The sequence below is a fragment of the Elaeis guineensis genome, chromosome 11 (genome assembly GCF_000442705.2).
Source record: "Elaeis guineensis isolate ETL-2024a chromosome 11, EG11, whole genome shotgun sequence".
Classification (NCBI taxonomy): Eukaryota; Viridiplantae; Streptophyta; class Magnoliopsida; order Arecales; family Arecaceae; genus Elaeis; species Elaeis guineensis.
Genome location: NC_026003.2, coordinates 107,260,273 through 107,278,456, shown reverse-complemented (window position 1 = coordinate 107,278,456; position 18,184 = coordinate 107,260,273). Strand labels below are relative to the sequence as shown.

The 18,184-nt window shown below is 36.6% G+C and overlaps 1 protein-coding gene across 3 annotated transcripts; it reads left to right on the top strand.

Annotated features, from left to right (window-relative positions):
- Positions 1–4,531: 4,531 nt before the first annotated feature.
- Positions 4,532–17,381, top strand: LOC105054283 (uncharacterized). Of its 3 annotated transcripts, XM_073245276.1 has the most exons (8): positions 4,532–4,791; positions 4,878–4,909; positions 7,944–8,041; positions 8,130–8,212; positions 14,312–14,389; positions 14,483–14,578; positions 16,521–16,574; positions 16,731–17,381. In XM_073245276.1, exons 1-8 carry the CDS (start codon positions 4,702–4,704, stop codon positions 17,019–17,021), a joined length of 822 nt encoding a protein of 273 aa, XP_073101377.1. In that variant the 5' UTR covers positions 4,532–4,701; the 3' UTR covers positions 17,022–17,381. The 3 variants fall into 3 exon arrangements, with proteins under 3 accessions (XP_073101377.1, XP_073101378.1, XP_073101379.1); XM_073245277.1 differs by lacking the exon at positions 16,521–16,574 and having other exon boundaries at positions 4,533–4,791; XM_073245278.1 differs by lacking the exon at positions 16,521–16,574 and having other exon boundaries at positions 4,534–4,791; positions 16,755–17,381.
- Positions 17,382–18,184: the final 803 nt, after the last annotated feature.

Sequence of the window (18,184 nt, the reverse complement as noted above, 5' to 3'; positions counted from 1 at the left end):
GTTATACGTTTCGTTTTAAGTGGTACATTTTATTTTGTAGAGAGGATGGGCCTATTTTAGTAAAATTGTGGCTGATCACTTAATCTTTTGTGCATGTGTATAATTTACTTAAACAAATATATGGCTTAGTTTATTGATAATAGCTCTCTTTTTTTTCTGCACTTCAAATTATATAAAATGTAATTGCCATGTGAAAATTCCAGAACTTTACAAACCTTGTAGACTAGCGGTATTGCAGTTCTCTATGTCACTTAATTATCTTTTTTCATTGCAAAAATAAGAAACATGTCTGTAAAAGTTGTTCCTATCAGACTTTGCTTGTCTTCCTTCCCTATTTTTAACATCAGAGTGCCCGGTTAATTATGTTTTGATTTGTTCATGTGGTGTTCTGCTAGCACAGGTTTAAGCAAACCATGATTGCGCCTTCTCTTCATGGTGCCAATTGTCGTGCATTCGCATCTTTTTCCTTGTTTTGCTTTTGGCACCATATTACTGACCGCTGGATACCACCGTACCTTAATGTCCTCAACTTTGCACTCTTCCAGCTTTGACATTTTAACACAATTTCATGAACTCTATTACACTTTCATAGGTTGCTGTCTAGAGTTATTTTGCTTCGTCTTTGCTTTGTTAAGTACTCGTCTCAGCTCTCTTTGATCATTTGCTCATAATTTATGGTGCGACTGAGTGACGACAATATTTCTAAGATGTTTTAAGACAGCTACTCTGTAATCTGCACACATATTGATTAAATTTTTCGTCCCCAAGCTTTTTTTAAGCAATCCTTTTGATCCCACTATATGTTTTCAGCTTTATAAACAAAAAGATGACTCCAATAAAAGGGTGGAAATACTTTATGAATAGAAGCTTTAAATCAAGGAATGTATGTTCAGCCTTGTGAAAAGATTTGGCAACAAGGTAGCACAAATATTAGATAAACATGCAAGTCATGTTGAAGACTTCACAATTTAGGTTAATAAGCCTTCAAAGTTATTGCAAATATTTTGTTCGTATTAATCAATAAATTATTTTCTTTTTCATTGGAAAAATTATTTCACATATACATTAACAAATGATTATAACGCAACAAAGATCCTGGTTTACAACTTCTCTCTCTCTCTGAAATGTAGCATCATGTTTTAGTCAGCAAAAGAAGTAATTTTGAATTGCAACTTTTAATTCATTCGCTTGCATTGTATAATTAGCAAATCATTTATGTTAATGTTTTGCCCCTTCAATTAATTACGCTTCCTGGTTAAGTTAATCAATTTTTTTTTTAAAAAAAAAACATAAACACCTTTCACAGAAAATTACCTTTTTACCTTAGTTTTTTTTTTTTTGGTGACTACCATTCTATTTCTACAGGAACTCGTCGGTGCCTCTCCGGCTCTCGTCCCCTCCGGTCGCTTCTCCATCCAGCACCACCGTCGCCCCACCTCCACTGACCGCTCCCTTGCAGTCGCTGACCATCTCACCCCTCGTCGGATACCCACTGCCATTGCCCCCTGGTGCTCCCCCCACCACCCGCCCGGGTTTTACCCGTTGGAGCCTCCCACCACCAACACCACGTCGCTTTCTCGCCATCCAATAATGAATAACTCGCTGGTTTTGTCTCGGGGCCATGGAGGGGGAGCGGGTCAAGCGAGCCCTCAGCACACCAGTAGCGGCTGTCCGCGGCGCTCCAAGCGCGGCTCAACGGCCTCTCTTTCGGGTCCAAAACCGCCGATTCATGATCTAAACTACCATGAAAAAAAAATTACATACACACACACACACACACACACACACACACACACACACACACACACGCATACATATATACATACATACATATATATATATATATATACACACATATATATATATACATAGATATATATATACACATAGATTTATATATGTCTATATATATATATCTATATATATATATATATATATATATATATATATATATATATATATATATTATATATTTATATTTATATTTATATTACATATATATATATATATATATATATATATATATATATATATATATATATATATATATGTATGTATTTATCAAGGTTTTCTGTACCGGTGGCCGGATCGGCCGATCGGTGGTACGATACGGCACGCCTCCGTTCCGTTCCGAACCGAGGCGAACCGACGAAGGAAATCGGGAAAGAAAAAGAGAGAAAGAAAGAGAAATAGAGAGAGAGAGGGAGGAAGAAAGAAAAAGAAGGAAGGGGATCCGCGGAGGTCCTCCGGCAGACAGCCGTGGCCGTCGGGCAGCGGAATGGCCTCCCGCGGCTCCGCGCGGGGAACAGGGACGGATCACCCCTGTTTCTCGATTTTTTTTAAAAAAAATTTTTTCAAAATGAAGTCGGCAAGTGGTTTGCTGACTTAATTAAGTGAAGTCGGCAAATCACTTGCCGACTTCGTTTTGAAAAAACTTTAAAAAAAAAAAAAATCCGAGAAACAGGGGCGATCCACCTCTGTTCTCCGCGCGGAGCCACGGGAGGCCGTTCCGCCGCCCGACGGCCACCGCTGCCCGTCGGAGGGCCTCCGGCGGCCCCTCCGACGGATCCCCTTCTTTCTTTTTCTTCCTCCCTCCCTCTCTCTCTCTATTTCTCTCTCTTCCTCTCTTTTTCTTTCCGAAAATGGTATGTATCGTTTAGCATGCCGGAACCATCTCGATTCCCCACCGAAACGGTTCGGCACGTCCCATACCGAGCAGTTCAACCCGATATGGCAAACCCACTATATATATATATATATATATATATAAAAGTGGAGCACTCATATAACTCTCCAATGAATACAATAAAAAGGTCAAAAAAAAAAAAATAGAAGGGCATTGGAAACACCATAGCATCAGTCCATAAGATCTCTCTAAAATACTCGGCAGTATAGATGGTGATCCAATTCACAGTATTGTTCGTCTTGCAATAGATGTGTTTGGTATTCATGGGGCCACATTTTTTTCAATAGCCTTTAGATATCATGTATGAGCAAATGCACAATAACTAAACTCTTTTCCCTTCGCATCCGGCCCACCATCATGACAAAATTCCTCCAATAATCAATTGGTCAACCCATTAACTTCGTATGCATGATGTTCTCTCAGACCGTCTGTAATCTTAATCTTCATTAGTGGTACCGAATTTCAATAGGGACTCGGCAGCCGCGGGCCTAGATCAAAATTATTGTAATATAGCTAATTTTTTATCATATTTATAAATATCGGTAACATAATTTTTTAATATAATATGAATGATGCATAATTTATAAAATAATCTGCAGTAACAAACTGAAATATGTATATATACGCCTGTTTGTAAAATTGCTTCCATAATTTAATAAAAGAGTTGAAAGTGAACATTAATCTTTGAGCTCATTATTTACTTTTCTCCTTTTGGAGTATCAGGTTCAGGAGTCGGCAGATAGCGCTTGAGTAAACTTGGAACAAAGACCCTGATGTAATATGAACTCAATCTTGTGTTAGAGTCTTATTGGAAATCTTTTTCTGTAAACATCATTTTGTAGAACTTAGTAACCTGAGACAATCTTGACGGGCAATTTTTTTGTTGGTCGGTAGATGTTTTAATATTTAGCTTGTAGTTATTTTCGAATTGTTATATGGCCAATTTAAATTACTATATATCATGATGTAGGAGAGAGGTTATCACTCTGACCTGTATAGAAAGAATCGTTCTTTTAACGTGATGCATCTTTGATGCATTATTTCATATATATATATATATTAATAAATTAGATAAAAATTTTTATTTTATATTTCAAATTAAAAATATCTTTCATTTGAATTTAAATTAAAAGTAACTCTCTATTTCAAACATAAATTAAAAATAACTCTTCATTTTTATCTGAAATAATCGTTATACCCTTATATCCTTGTACGGTTATACAACAAGACGGTATTATTTTACAATAACACAGTACTGATTTATAATAAAATAGTACTATTTTCTAATATCACAGTATTATTTTATAATATGTAACGCAATACTAATTTATAATAAGACAGTACTGTTTTTTAATATCACAGTGTTGTTTTATAATACGGTAGTATTATTTTATAATAAAACAGTACTGTTTTATAATAATGTTATATTATAATAAAACAGTACTGTTTTGTAATATTTTTATATCATAATAAGATATTATTATTTTATACTAAGACAGTATTACTTTATAATAAAGTAGTATTATTTTTTAATATCATAATATTATTTTAATATTAATTTATAATTGTAGAAATAATTTAATTATTTATATTAATTAGAGAGCTACTTTTGAGTAAAACTCAACTGTTACTTTTAAGTTTAAATTCAAACAAAAAATTTTTACTAATTTATCATATATATATATATATATATATATATATATATATATATATATATATAATTATTTTTTAATTTTGTTTCTCTCGAACGAGAATGAGTGCCAGCATTGGCGCATGATTTTTGTTTGACGGGTTTGGCTAGCTTGCGCCGGTTCGGCGGGTTAGCGCGCCCCTTGGCTCGGGCCGCCGGGACGAGCGTGCGCGAAAACCAGAAAGGGAGAAAAAAGAGCGTACGCGAAAACCAGAAAGGGAGGAAAAAAAAAAATAAAAAATCCAAGACTCGGAAAGAGAAAGAAAGGGGGAGAGGGAGAGAGGGTCTTGAGATCTAATTCTTTCTTTCCCTCCCTCCCTCCAAGATGGACTCCCAACTCTCTCCCTCACTCCTCCCCGAGATCGGCCCCGACGGGATCGCCAGAGAAAACCCCGTCATCGCCTACACCGAGAAGGTCTCTCACTCTCCTCGCCTTCTCCTCTCTTTCTTCTTTAATTTAAATCTCGCCCCCCTTCTGACCGATTTCCTTCGCGTCACCAGGTCATTGAGGAAGAGCAGCTCCAGCTGAAGAGGTACGCCTCGAATGCGCATCTTTTCCCTTTTTCCCTCCATCTCTTTCATATCAGATCTGCCTCATTTTTTCCTTTAATATTTCCATACAAGTTGTTACCCAGATTAGGGGCGTGAATTGCGCGCCGATTCCTCTCCAATCCTTCGTTTCTTGTACTACCCTTGTAGTAGTGTTGTATGCTGGAAACTGCGAGGTGTTTATCTGTGTATACGGATTCAGGCTGTCTTTTTCTGACGCGTAATAATTCTGCTGTTTCTGTTTTCTTGGTTTTGCAAGTTGAAGTGCCTTCACGTCGACTTTGCGAGAATGCTTGTTAATTATTTGAACTAACGTACAAGTTGTACTGGGTAGTTTAATCTTTCTTGAAGAGAGGTGCCGGTCTTGCGGCAGTTCAAGTATGTGATTCTCATTTCTGCATCAAGTGATGGAGAATTTTCAAGATCTGTTTATTTGGCAGATGTCAAATTTATGAAATAGGTTGTTCATTACATTGCAATTTTAATTCTTATATCCATCGTCAGAAGGGTTAATTTTAACTCGGCACCAAAAGGAGAGAGAAAAGATAGGGCAAAAGTATATAGAAGCGCTAGCATTTTATATAAATTTGCTATCGTGGCTTGAAGCTGCATGATAGATAGAAGTCTAGAAAATCAGATTTTATGCTGATTCTTTTGATGCAGGCAATGCTTTACGGTCATAGAACAACCAATTTCCGGAAAGGCAGAGACATAGTTTAAGGCTCTAAATTCTCAATGGAGCAAGCATAAGATTTAATACATGCAATGGATTTCCTCTTAAGTAAAGAAATTTCTAATAAACAATAAAAGAGTCATATACATACGCAAATAGCATGACCATTTTTTTTGAACTTGATTATTACAACAAATATTGTCAGAATTTGAAGTTGCAGACTTTAAATTTACAAAATTTCTTGCAGATATTGTAGAGAAATACCTTCTTTTGTTCAATATATGCATTCTATTGTTTGATAAAGATTATGAGAGAATTGATCTGAGCTTTTCAATTATTTTCACGCTTAAAAACTTCATTCAACTTCAAAAATGAAAAAGGTCATCATTTACCTACTATTGATACTTGAAATATTCAAAGTGTAATCATGCGTTAAAAGGATTAGTTAACTTCAACGTTTGCACCTCATACAAGCCTTTTTTAATTGGTATGCTTCAATTACAGAGCCTAAACCATGAGCCTGAAGGCATCACTAAGAGCCTTTAAGGCTTGAGGTGAAGCAAATTTTAGTTGAAACTTTTAAGAAAAGCTAAGAATCATTGGTATGGTGACAAGATTGAGAACATGAATAGCTGCAAAGACTTTGAGGTACAACAGGATTTTGAAGATTCAATCTTTATGAAATTGAATCTTTTAATTAACTCATTTTGACTTTATGAAACTGAATCTTTTAATTTAACTCATTTTGACTGAGGGTCGTGTTGGAATTTAGTTGATGGACTTTATAAGCAATTGTTCAACATCTTGTTAATATATGTAAAAAATTGTGGATTAAATCATTATGATTAGCTCATTCATTGACTTCCAATGTCTCCTACGAAGATAACCAAGCATTCTTATAAACTTCTTGACACAATATTAACAACATCGTGACCTGACAATGAAAGTAAATTTACCAAGTCACCAATATAAAGTATCTCTGTAGTTTGGTTGAACATCTTGTGAAAACTTTAAGGGCATGTTTGTTTGAGGGAAGTTGGATTCTAGAATGGGAATGGGAATGGGGGACTCCCGTTCCAGCCGTTTGGTTGGGGGAATCACATTTTTGTTTCCATTCTAGGGAGAATGGGAATGTCCCAATCCCTCAAAACCCAATTCTTACTCTTCCCTAGTATTCAAATCCCATTTGGATTTCGATTTCAATCACGAACCAAACATGTCAAGGAATATGGCCATTCTGATTCCCATGCCAATCCATTTCGATTCCCATTCCAATTTCAATTCTGATCGCAAACTAAATGCATCATGAAATAATTTGAGATTTTCTCTTCATTCTTCTTATAAACATGCAACTCAACATTCATGTTTTCCATCCTCGATGCAACGTCGTCACATAATTCACAATGCAAGTAGGCATTGATTGAGTAGCCAAATCATACATCTTTGCTCAAAGTGAAGGATTTAAGGAAAAAAGAGTTCTTTCATATTTAGTGAATTCACTATTCTAAAAGACTATAGGTGCGAGATAGGTAGCCAAGGGTTTCCCAGTGCCTGAACATTGGATGGGCACCCAAAGTTTGCAGTGCCTGAACATTGGATGGGCACCCAGAGTTCAAAGTAGTCCACAGACGTAGAAAAACCAAAAAAGGAAATTCTATTAGAGGAAAGATGATTCCCGCAATAAAAAATATTCCAGTGGTGCGGTCTACTGTGACCAAATACATAGCAGAGCAAATATAACAATGATTTGCTTTTTCCTTTACTAGTTTGAACTTCTAGATAGTCAGATCAATGGCCCATTATTATGTATTTAAATTAAATCAAGTTTTTGAGCTGAGGCTAGTTATATTACTAAAGTTAAGGAAGAATGAAGGTTCGATTATCTAATTGTTCTTGAAATCATGAGTTTTTTCAACTGTGCCCAATGTTTAAAAGGTGAAGCGAGAAAAAAAAACCTGCATCTTTATGTTAAAAAGGAACAATGCTTTAAATGGTCTATAAATGTTAAAGTTTGTTTACTTAGTTTGAAATGCTTGTGAACATATGATAGTGTGCATATCATTACACTGTCCATCTCATGCCAGAGAGATGCCAATGATGTTCCTTCTATTCACCTCTTTCATGTTCTCATCTATTTTATTCAAAGGTTACTTTGATTCATACATATGGTAAAGGGGGAGTGTTTTTATTCCTTTATAATTAACTTCATATTCTACACAAATCTGTCACCGATAAGCTGACATAATATACGTACTAATGTTTGATTGGGGCTTGACCCTATGAAATTCCCTTATCTGATAAGATTGCTTTAATAAACTTTTAACAAAGATTTATAAATGACTCAGATATATTCAAGAAAATTATTCCAAGATTCGTGATGTTGAACGTGAATTGGAGAATCTTACGTTGGAGTTGAAACTTACGGCTGGTCCAAAGAAAGCAGGTAGGTGCGCCATATAGTTTATCCTCATCTGTAGATAACTGGTTGTTGTAGCATGCATCTTCCTTCTCATATTTTGGTATATGTGAAGCACTGGAGCACTTGCGGAAGAAGATTGAATTACAGACTGAAAGAATACATGTGGCTAAGCTCAAGGAAGACCAAGCAAAGAAGGTTTTGTTCTGCTACATAGAATTTCATGTACCTTGTCCAATTTTTTTTATTGTTATACTTCTATTTTTCTTATTATTTACAGGTGTTTGATTCACCTTCATGTCATTTATGTGTTATTATTAATTGTCCTTCACCTGTCAACTTCAAACTTGCAATGTGTCTTTGTATACGCCACTATACTTTAGCCTGAAGGGCTATATTCTTGAAAGTATTTGAGTATTGATTAAGAGAGTGCCTTATGGGAGAGCTAAGATCATCATTTTGTTATTGGATCATTTTTGAAATCCAACTCTAAGAGACCACTCATAGACCAAAAAACTGCGATGGCTAAGTGGTATTTACTAACTGCGTACTGTCTATTCATTTCAATATTGCTCTTTTGGTGAGCATTGTAAGAGTAAGATAAAGTATTTATAAGTTGAGATAAAACATGGAAAACTTGGTTCCTTGTCGACAACACCTTTATTTCATCATCTTATGTATCTTGGGCCAATCACTAGTTTGTTCAAACTTCCTCATGCATCAACAAATCAATTGTTGTTTGTGATATCTTACAAAGGGATGCTTGAGATTGATTATTTCACTCTCATTGGCGCTATAGTCATTTATTCTTACATTAACAATAAAAATATATTTGTCTCATATGAATGTGCACAATTTTGTATAGTACATATTTCGTAAAGAAAATGGCAAACTTAAGGATTAAAGTACTGCTTTCTGTGCCTATTCTGGTCATACGTTGGTTTTGTTAGTGTAACATAACACGTTGTGCCATGCCATTGTTTTGTTAGTCACATGCTTGGTCATGTGCCAGGGTTTATGACAATAGAATTTATATTTTTCATGGACTGGAATTGAGTTCATGCCAGTCCATATCAGTCAATCGTGTTGCGTGCATGCACTAGCACAAACACAAATAGGTCAGCATAGATTGGTACTACCTACCCTTATATGGTCCCCTTATCTTGTTTGCATAGTATGTTTTACATGGCATTGACCAGTACAACATGCTACTCTGTCTATCTTTTTCAGAAAAAATGTCTGGATTGACATTGTGCCATAGATGATGACTGCTAGCTGATAAGGAATAGATTTCACTATTTGCCTATAGAATGTAGTGTATTATTGATGTACTTTGATGAGCATCTGGCCATAATGCTAGTAGGCTGTAAAAGTTCAAATGAAAACTATCCATATGACTTGCAGCAAAATTGTGTTTTCATAAACCACTTTGAAAGTGCCTGAGGTCTGGCTGTAACTAGGATAAACTTTTGTTTTTTGGTTGTCACATCACTGGTTCATATGACAGTCACATTCCTTATTTGCTGATCTTCACCCCAAAACTGTGTTACCCAAATACTTGTGTCTATATCATAGAAGTCTCAGATATGTACCGAAGTCGGATTTGTATCAGACACCTGGATACTTATAAAATTATTTCAGTTGCAACTTTTAAAACTTAGCATTGAGTTGGATTCCTCCAATAATAAGTTTGACCCACTATGATAACATTAAAATGAACTTTTATTTCCTTTTAGAGATTGATAAAGGAAGTAGATATTACAATAATTTAATAAAATATCATTTTTCTAAAACCCATAAGCCAGTCAGGAAGTTTGGATGAGAATTGTGCATGTTGGAGGACCTAAAAAATATTTTTTAATGTTTTCTTTATATAATTTTAGTCCAGATTATTTGTTGTATACATTATCTATATCTCCTTTTTTTACGTGTTCTAAGTCAGACACTTAGACATGTCTGAATCCGATTGTCATGTTCATATGCATTAAACACTACTCCAAGTTAAACTTCTTGACTTTCTTTTATGCAAGATTACAATAGTTTTATAATTTGTGATCAGAGGTGATAACCTAATAATAACCTTCCTTAAATAAGAAATTCTTTAGGTGGGTTACTTACATAGTATGAAAAATATGCAAATTTTAACAATAACATTGACAAAACAAAACAAAACAAAAAAATTAAAATAAGTCACACTGTCACCATAGTCCATACTCCATAGCTGACATTCTGGTGAGGTGGCCCAAAATGTGCATTGCAAGCAATAGTCAGCCCTCACTTCTTCAACCTCATTGGGCCAAGCAGCTGTTGGGAGAAGACCCAAGATAAAGGAAAAAAGCCATAATACAGATGGCCCACCATGGATTCCTATAGGTCACAAGTACCTAATTTTACCAAAGCTTCAGTTATCTGCCATTAAAGTGAAAAAACCCAGTGTCCCCATTTGTGAATCTCCAGTTAGTCAGGCTCCAAACTTATTTTCCTATAAGACCCACCATATGCTATTTCTTTTAATCTTTCTTTCCCTGTTATACTCTAGTTACAACTTACATTCATCTCATGTTTGCCAAATTACAGTAAAGTTGTGAACAGTGGACAATGAGCCACAAGTCGAAGCATAATTAAGGCTAACCAAACAACTATTTGCATATGAAGGTCAACTTGCACCCTGTGCAGGATAACCGAGGACTTGCTAATCTAGGATGCCACATTTGAGCACATTGCCAATGTTTGTGTGAATCTCATAGCCCAAAGCAGTGTTGAGCTCAATTTCTGGGTACTTACGGGTCTTATGGCATTATGAATGATATAGTTGGCTTGTACTGAAGCTTGATACTCATTTTTGGTTGTTGCCTTCATCCTCTGCTGCCTTTTTAAGATCTTTAAAGGATAGATCTTCTTGCTTTTTTTGCCCATCATGTTAGATACATGGAACAAAACTTTCAAGTTTTTGATAACCGAATTACCAATGAGATTGTTTGAGAGAAGAACTTCATGGCTAAGATGGGCAGAAGAAAACTTTGTTAGTACCTCATTCTGATACTCAGATTTCATCTCGATGGATGTTCAAATGATATAGATTATTTCAGTGTTATCAACATGCAAAATCTTTTTATTCATCTTTTCAAGGTTAGTTGCCATCAAGGTTCGCCGTACCGGGCTGAACCGCCCGATACGGGGTGTACCGAACCGGATCGGCGGCCAGCCAATCCGGTTCGGCCATTTTTTTCGAAAAAATACTCTGAACCGCACCGAACCGGACGGCTCCGTGTTATTCGGCTCCAATTCGCTCAAAATTGGGCGGTATGGATCGGTACGGTTCAGTTCGAACCGTACTGACACTTCACGTGAAAAAAGGAGGGGGAGTGGGGGGGGGTGGTGTGGGGCCTGGGCTGTCTTTTAGTGACAGCCCAGGTGGGTTGTCTCTCTGAGAGGCTCGAGAGCTCTCAGGGAACTCTCGAGGCATCTCAGACTCAACGAGATGCCGAAAACATCCATCCTTGCAGAAGTTCGAGCGACAGATGTTTAGACGAGGTCGGCAGTCAGCAAGAAGATATCCATTCTCCCACTCACAGGAAATTCAGTCACAAAAGAACACAAGGAGAAAAAAAGAAAAGACAGTTGCACATGCACCACTTTCGAGAGTACAGGAGCAATCTGATTTAGATTCGGAGATCAGGGAGAGTGATGATGATACTGGTAGTAGTAGTCATGGATCTGATGATCAGGGAGGAACTGGAGGACAGGAGATCACTGTTTATGAGACACAACCGCAGGGTGATATTCGATTCACCGGTGAGTCTCAGTTTACACATGCCACACAAGATAGAAACCATGGTGGACGAGTCAGTAGAGACCGTGGGGAGATGATTTCATATAGCTGATTTCGTCTAGCACACGATGCAGCTGCAAACGATCTTGCACGTGGAGTAGGGTCCATAAATGTATCTGAATCATCCTCGCATTATGGATCCTATTATCCACAGCCACCTTATGATCCATATGGATATGGTGCATTCGAGGCATCGTCTTCTAGTGGTTACTACCCTATGCAGTCTGGAGCATCTTACGGATCGGATTTTGCTATCGGCATATCGGATGGGCTCCTCCACAGTCATACCATCATCCAGAGGATACTTCTCAGAGCTAGAGTTTGAGTGAGAGATCTGAGATGTCTTACAATCCATAGAGGATGCCTTATAGGATGAATATTCAAGAGTACAATGCATCTTGTTTAGAGGGTTAGATTGATGTTCCTCCAGATTATGCTAATGATCTAGATATCGACGAGCGTCACAGACACTCGACGAGAAATTAGATGTAGAACAGATCTTGAGCTTAGTATATCATTTTTTGTGCTTTGTACTTTAAAAATTTAGATACATTTTAATGCACATTTATATATATATTTTTTAATTTTAGGATGATATAGTTGTAATATAATGTAAATAAATATATATTTGAAATTTTGGATCAAATGTCCCTGTACCGTTACCGAACTCAAAAATTGACTCCAAATATGTCAATAATATGCAATATAATGTAATTTTGGGATTGTATTTATGAATTAATAACTTGAACACCCAAAAAAAAATGAAACAAAAAAAAATTATACCGGTATCGAACCGGTATGCCGAAGCATACCATGTATTGGTATGGTACGCTACCGATACCGTACCATACCGGTCCGCCACCAGTATGGGGTCCGGTACCGGTATAGCGGACCTTGATTGCAATGGTTGAATTAAGTCCACCATATTGTTTCTGGACATGATCCACTTGTCAATCACATGCAAAATACAATCTAAACCTTTTTTATTGAATAATCAAATCCCTAATGCAATGAACTTGGTACCAAAATTAAGCCAGGATTATCTTGAATCTGGTTCCAAGTGATGAACTTTTAGATTTGCTGGGATTTCAGCACACTGAATTTTTATTACAATTAGCTCAGCTATGGAGTAGTTGATTTCATACCACATAGCAATCTAAATTTGATTTTTCAAAGGGGTCTTACGTCTGCATGCATTAAAGTTTATCTTTGCATTTTTGAGTTATTTCTTATATTTGAATTTCAGATCAAGGAAATTGAAAGAACAGTAAAGTCATTCAACCGGTTGAAAAGATGCAAAATTAGGGAATCTCATTCTCATCTTAAATACGGTGGAAAGCATATAAGTCATCAACGGTAAACTGACCATTGTTTTCTTTGAGAAGAAAGAAAGACATGAAATCTTTATTCATCTCTGCATGTACCTCCTTTCCTTTTCCAACCCCCTTCTACGACATTATGCTACTCCTAAGGGCACACTTAATGTGAGGTTTTTCTGTAACTAAAGAAAGCATAAAGTTTCAAAACAGTTGAACTTCTAATTGATCTGGAGTCCAGTACAGAATAATATCATGTCAATGACTCTAGAACACTCCAAAGTACTCTAAAACTCCCTTGACTCATCCTTGAAATACAATGACACCTAAAACAACATTTTGTCAAAACTGGATTCAGAAGCGTGACTAAACTGTTGCCATAGTTCCTAAACTTCCCGGTAGAATAATATTAAACCACTAGATGTACTTTAGAAGATAAAAGGACAGTAAATTTCCTGTGCGGACTCCTATCTAGACTTCATTTTGTATTCTTCAATGAAAAGGATTCCAATGTGGGGAAAAGAGTCTGCACATTCTATTGAAGTGGTCCAATTTTTTTTTCTGCAATTTTCAGCCACCGTCAATTAGATCAGTTTGTAGGTCTCATACACACACCTCACTAGCTAGCTGGCAACTTGGTTTCCCATGGAAAGATTTATAAATCAGATTAAATTTATTCTGAAATTCAAAATAAAAAAGAACGGTGATGATCCAATTTTGCACTCTTGGATATATCGTTGTCCATCTCTTTGTTTATTTCTCACATATGGTTTACCACTTTACCTTATGTTCCACTTGTTGTATGTTTTGCTGCTAACTGTGGTTTTCTGATGATCTATCATTTCTTTTCTGCAAGCCCCAACACTTTGCATATTTGCTAGAAATCATCAAAGTTTATATGCTGATTTATGAAATAATCAACAACAGATACTACATATGTATATATAATTGGATATGCGGGAATGATTCCCGCCCACTATTCTGTTGCATTTTGTTCCAACCAATATAACAGCATTCAATTATTTTTAGGAAGATGAGAGTCTATGGATGTCTCTGGCTGATGGCTTTTTGCATCTTTTCAACGTTCTTTTGCTTCATTATTGCCAGCTTTTGGATAATCTTGGGGATAAAATAATTTTGGCATCTTAGGTGTGGGAGGCTGCAGCTCAAACTGTTAGGGATGAGGAGGAAACCAAGAAGATGCTCTGTGATGATCTAAATCAGTTGGTATATTTGTTTTCTTTTTTTTTTTCTTATTTTCTCCTCCTTACTCAAATTTGATGCTAATTCATAATGTTTTGCATCTTGCATATTGAATAGATCCAAGAAAGCACAGCCACTCAACTTACAAGACTGGAGGAGTTAAAAAGACGACTTGCAGCTCTTAACCCTAGCCGGGGTTCCTCTGTTGTTCATGTAAGTATTCTTTAGTGTCTTCCACTATAACGTCCTCTCTGTCCTATATAGACTTCATTATGTCAACCTATTTGGTTGATGTCTCTTTGTTGTTATGTTTTTTAATTCCATTTTAATGTTTGTGTTATGTCACTGTATGTTTGATATGAAGTTCTTTGGCTATTCTTTATGGTGGAGAACTTGAAACAAAAGGACTCTTCTGCTCAGATCATCTGTCACCAGATCACAAAAAAATATTGCAGCTAGTGTTGCATAAAACTTCTGCTGCGACAAGCTATGTTATAAGTTGGATAATCATGACTGGTCTGTGAACTGACATATGTTTCTCGGTTCTACTATAAGGACTCTGGTATGAGTGTTAAGTGTGGATGTGTGAATGTCTTGATTGTCTTCTAACCTTGGAAAATTTCTTTTTGCAGACCCAAACCCTAGTGTCATCCTGTACCACTGGTGGAGCCAGGGGGCAAGGGGAGCAATTGCACCCCTTGAAATTCTAGGATTTGCTTGACTTGCATTTTGTTACCCAAAAAATTCAGTTGAAACTGCCTACTGGTGCACTTCCTAAAAATATGGAATTTGTTAATTGTGGATAGTAATTATGGAATGCCCACCTGACTTGCCCTCCGTTCTTTCTCGCTAGTACTATATTTTCTCACCATCAAGAGTATCCCAAGACATCCCGAGACACCCACTAACTAATGTCATAGTAGAGAATCTGAAGACCCTTCAGATTAAAAAGTCAATGCAGGTTTCTTTTTTTTTTTTTTTGGGTACAATCAATTCAGGCTCTTGCTCATGTTAAACCATTTTTTAAAAAATAAATAACTTAATTTATATCTGAGATTTCCACTGAAATGTCTATATCAAACTGGTAAAGAACATCCGAAGATGATAAACCAGGTGAAGCATGGCTAGAGTACACTACCTTTTCTTCTGCTCCTTTTCTTTTTCTTTTTCCTTTTTTTTTTTTTTTTTTAAACCTCTTCAAGAATGTAATATTGCTACTCTCTCTCTCTCTCTCTCTCTCTCTCTCTCTCTCTCTCAATATTGTTGCCATCAATATAGATGTATCCGTGCTTCAATGTTTATTTCCATACAACTCATGATACAAGCTTGATGATTCCTCTCAAGCTCTTGGCTAGAACTTTGACAATTATGAAATTTATGATAGAATATCATAGTTTGATTATTTCGAATGACTAATTTATTTTAAAATAATTACAGTAACTTTTGTGCCCAAAATAATTTAATATTCTGTTGAAAAATAAAGCAAAAGATTATAGATTACCATCATTGCCCCTCAGGATCAAATTTCTGGCTCCGCCATATACCCATGTTCAAGTGTCCGGTGAGTATTTTGATTAAATCAAATGGGCTGTGTAACATATCCCTTAAATCATATAGGTATCTTTTGGGTTGATAAAGTAAAAGATATAGATTACTATCATTGCCCCCACTGAATCAAATTCTGGCTTCGATATACCTGCGTTCAAGTGTTGGATGTGAATATGTGGAGTAAATCAAAGGGTCTGGTAATATTCCTTAAATCATATAGTTATTTTTCAGGTTGATAGAGCTATTCTAAAGTTGGTGTTTAAGTTATCATGTCCAAAAGCCCAATCAGCTGCTGAAATAGCTTACAGATGAGCCTTTCTGGGCCAAGGAACTGCTAATAACTGTATAAGCACTTGGTTTTTGCAAATCATAAAAGAACGTTCAAGCCTTTCCGCTTGCCACATTCTGGAGTTTGCCCAGTATCTGTTTGTCCATAATCCGGCAACTGTCTCAGTGGTTGGATTTTCTGATTAGTAGGTGACTCTAACTGGCTGAATATTTTTGTTAAATTAACATTTTGGAAAAGGAATGGTATATTATTTTATGGCATCTACATTTGCTTTTCTTTTTCTGAGACTTAATTAAAACCACGACTAATTTTGTTTAGGTTACAAATGGCATGGGTCATTTGGTTCATGATCAATTGCATTATGCACATAAGGTAGCATGAAATTTCAAACTTTCACAATTTGTATTCCAGTAAATGGGTAATTTGCCTGTTATTTTATCTAGGCTACATCAATTCAGTGGACATAGAAGTATTTGTTCATGCGTGTATAGAATATTAGAAGTTGAGTTTTCTTTATTTTTATGTCAGAATAACGGTGTATCTGTGCAACAGACGGCCAGCAATGTTACAGCTTCGCAGCCTGCCCAGCTTCAGCCAGCAGAATCAGCTGGTAAAGTCCCTGAAAATACACTCACAGGAGGAAACAATAGTGGTCAGCCAGCCTCAGATGGGCACAACCAACGACCTGTTGAAGTGAGAGAAAAGAAAAGAACCCCAAATTTGGGAAGAGGGAGGGGCAACATGATCCTGCCCAAGGGAAGAGGTGCTTCAGGACCTGGCTGGACTGGGGCTGGATTTGATGTTGATAATGGTACATGATGGTTGGGTAATTTCAGACTTCCCCATTGCAGCACCAAATGGGTGGCTAGAGGATGGTACTTATTTCTAGAGGCATCCTAATGGGATGGGACGTAAGCATTTCCAGAGATTTCTTCCTTTCTATTTTCAGTCATCAGCATCTTAAGATCTATGTTCTTCATTTTTTTTTTTTCCTTTTTTTATTTGTCCTTCTCTCAGCTCATTTTGCTGTTCTAGACAATGATGATTCCAAAATATGTTAGTCAGCCTTCCTGGCAGATCTTGGACTTCGCTGTAACAATATATTGTTCTTCAATCCTAGTTAATTCTTGATGTATAGAAAGAGAAGGAAGAAAGGATTTACCATGCAATTTTTGGGTATATTCTAGACTCTAGATGCACGCTGGTAATTTCACGTGGAAATGTGGAATATAGCACTTTATAGATCTGATTATGAAGCCCATGGAATTAAGCAAATCCATGGATGTGCTTGTTGCCTCCACGGTTTTTACCACGCCAATTGAAGTAGTTTTTCATGGCCTATTGTACGGTAAAAGTGGATGTGCTTGTCAATCATGGAAGACCATCGCCGTTTCCTTCAATTTATTCATTCCCGTGACTCGGGTGACAACTGGTCTATATGGACTTTGGCAATACAAGGAGGGTGGATGCAACGAGCTAAAGGTTGATGGCAAATGGGCAGGCCATCAACATCTTTAGCATGCCCATTGGGGAGGCCGAAGAAAATGCACGAGCCCCACCTGCTTGTATGCTCGCCATATCACACCATCCCTTCCATCCTAATCTCTCGTGTAACACGAGCACAAAGATGGGCCCATCCCTGGGCCTTGGGAGCACAATTGGGCAAAGATACGGGGGCAATTTTCTTCTTTCATTAACACAAGATATTGTTGTTATTTGTGATTGGCTTCGTTCCACTTAAGTGTGCACAATAGATTATATTAATTCAGTGAGAAGTAAGGATCATATCCAGAAAGGAAATCTATAAATACAATATCACTAGTTGCATCAAATTCCTGATGATTATAATAAAAAAGATCAAGAATAAAATCAGTAGATTCTAATAAATCAAAGTAAAATAACAATTAGTTGTACGATAGAAATTGTGATCGAAATTCAGCTGTCCAGCCCTTCTGCCATCTCCTGCTCTAAACAATGATTAC

Bases quoted from the DNA above. Each gene is read 5' to 3' on its own strand.
- LOC105054283 (XM_073245276.1), top strand. From the start codon at position 4,702: ATGGACTCCCAACTCTCTCCCTCACTCCTCCCCGAGATCGGCCCCGAC. The intron at 4,910-7,943 runs GTACGCCTCGAA...TAAATGACTCAG, and splicing joins GAGCAGCTCCAGCTGAAGAG to ATATATTCAAGAAAATTATT. The intron at 14,390-14,482 runs GTATATTTGTTT...CATATTGAATAG, and splicing joins GTGATGATCTAAATCAGTTG to ATCCAAGAAAGCACAGCCAC.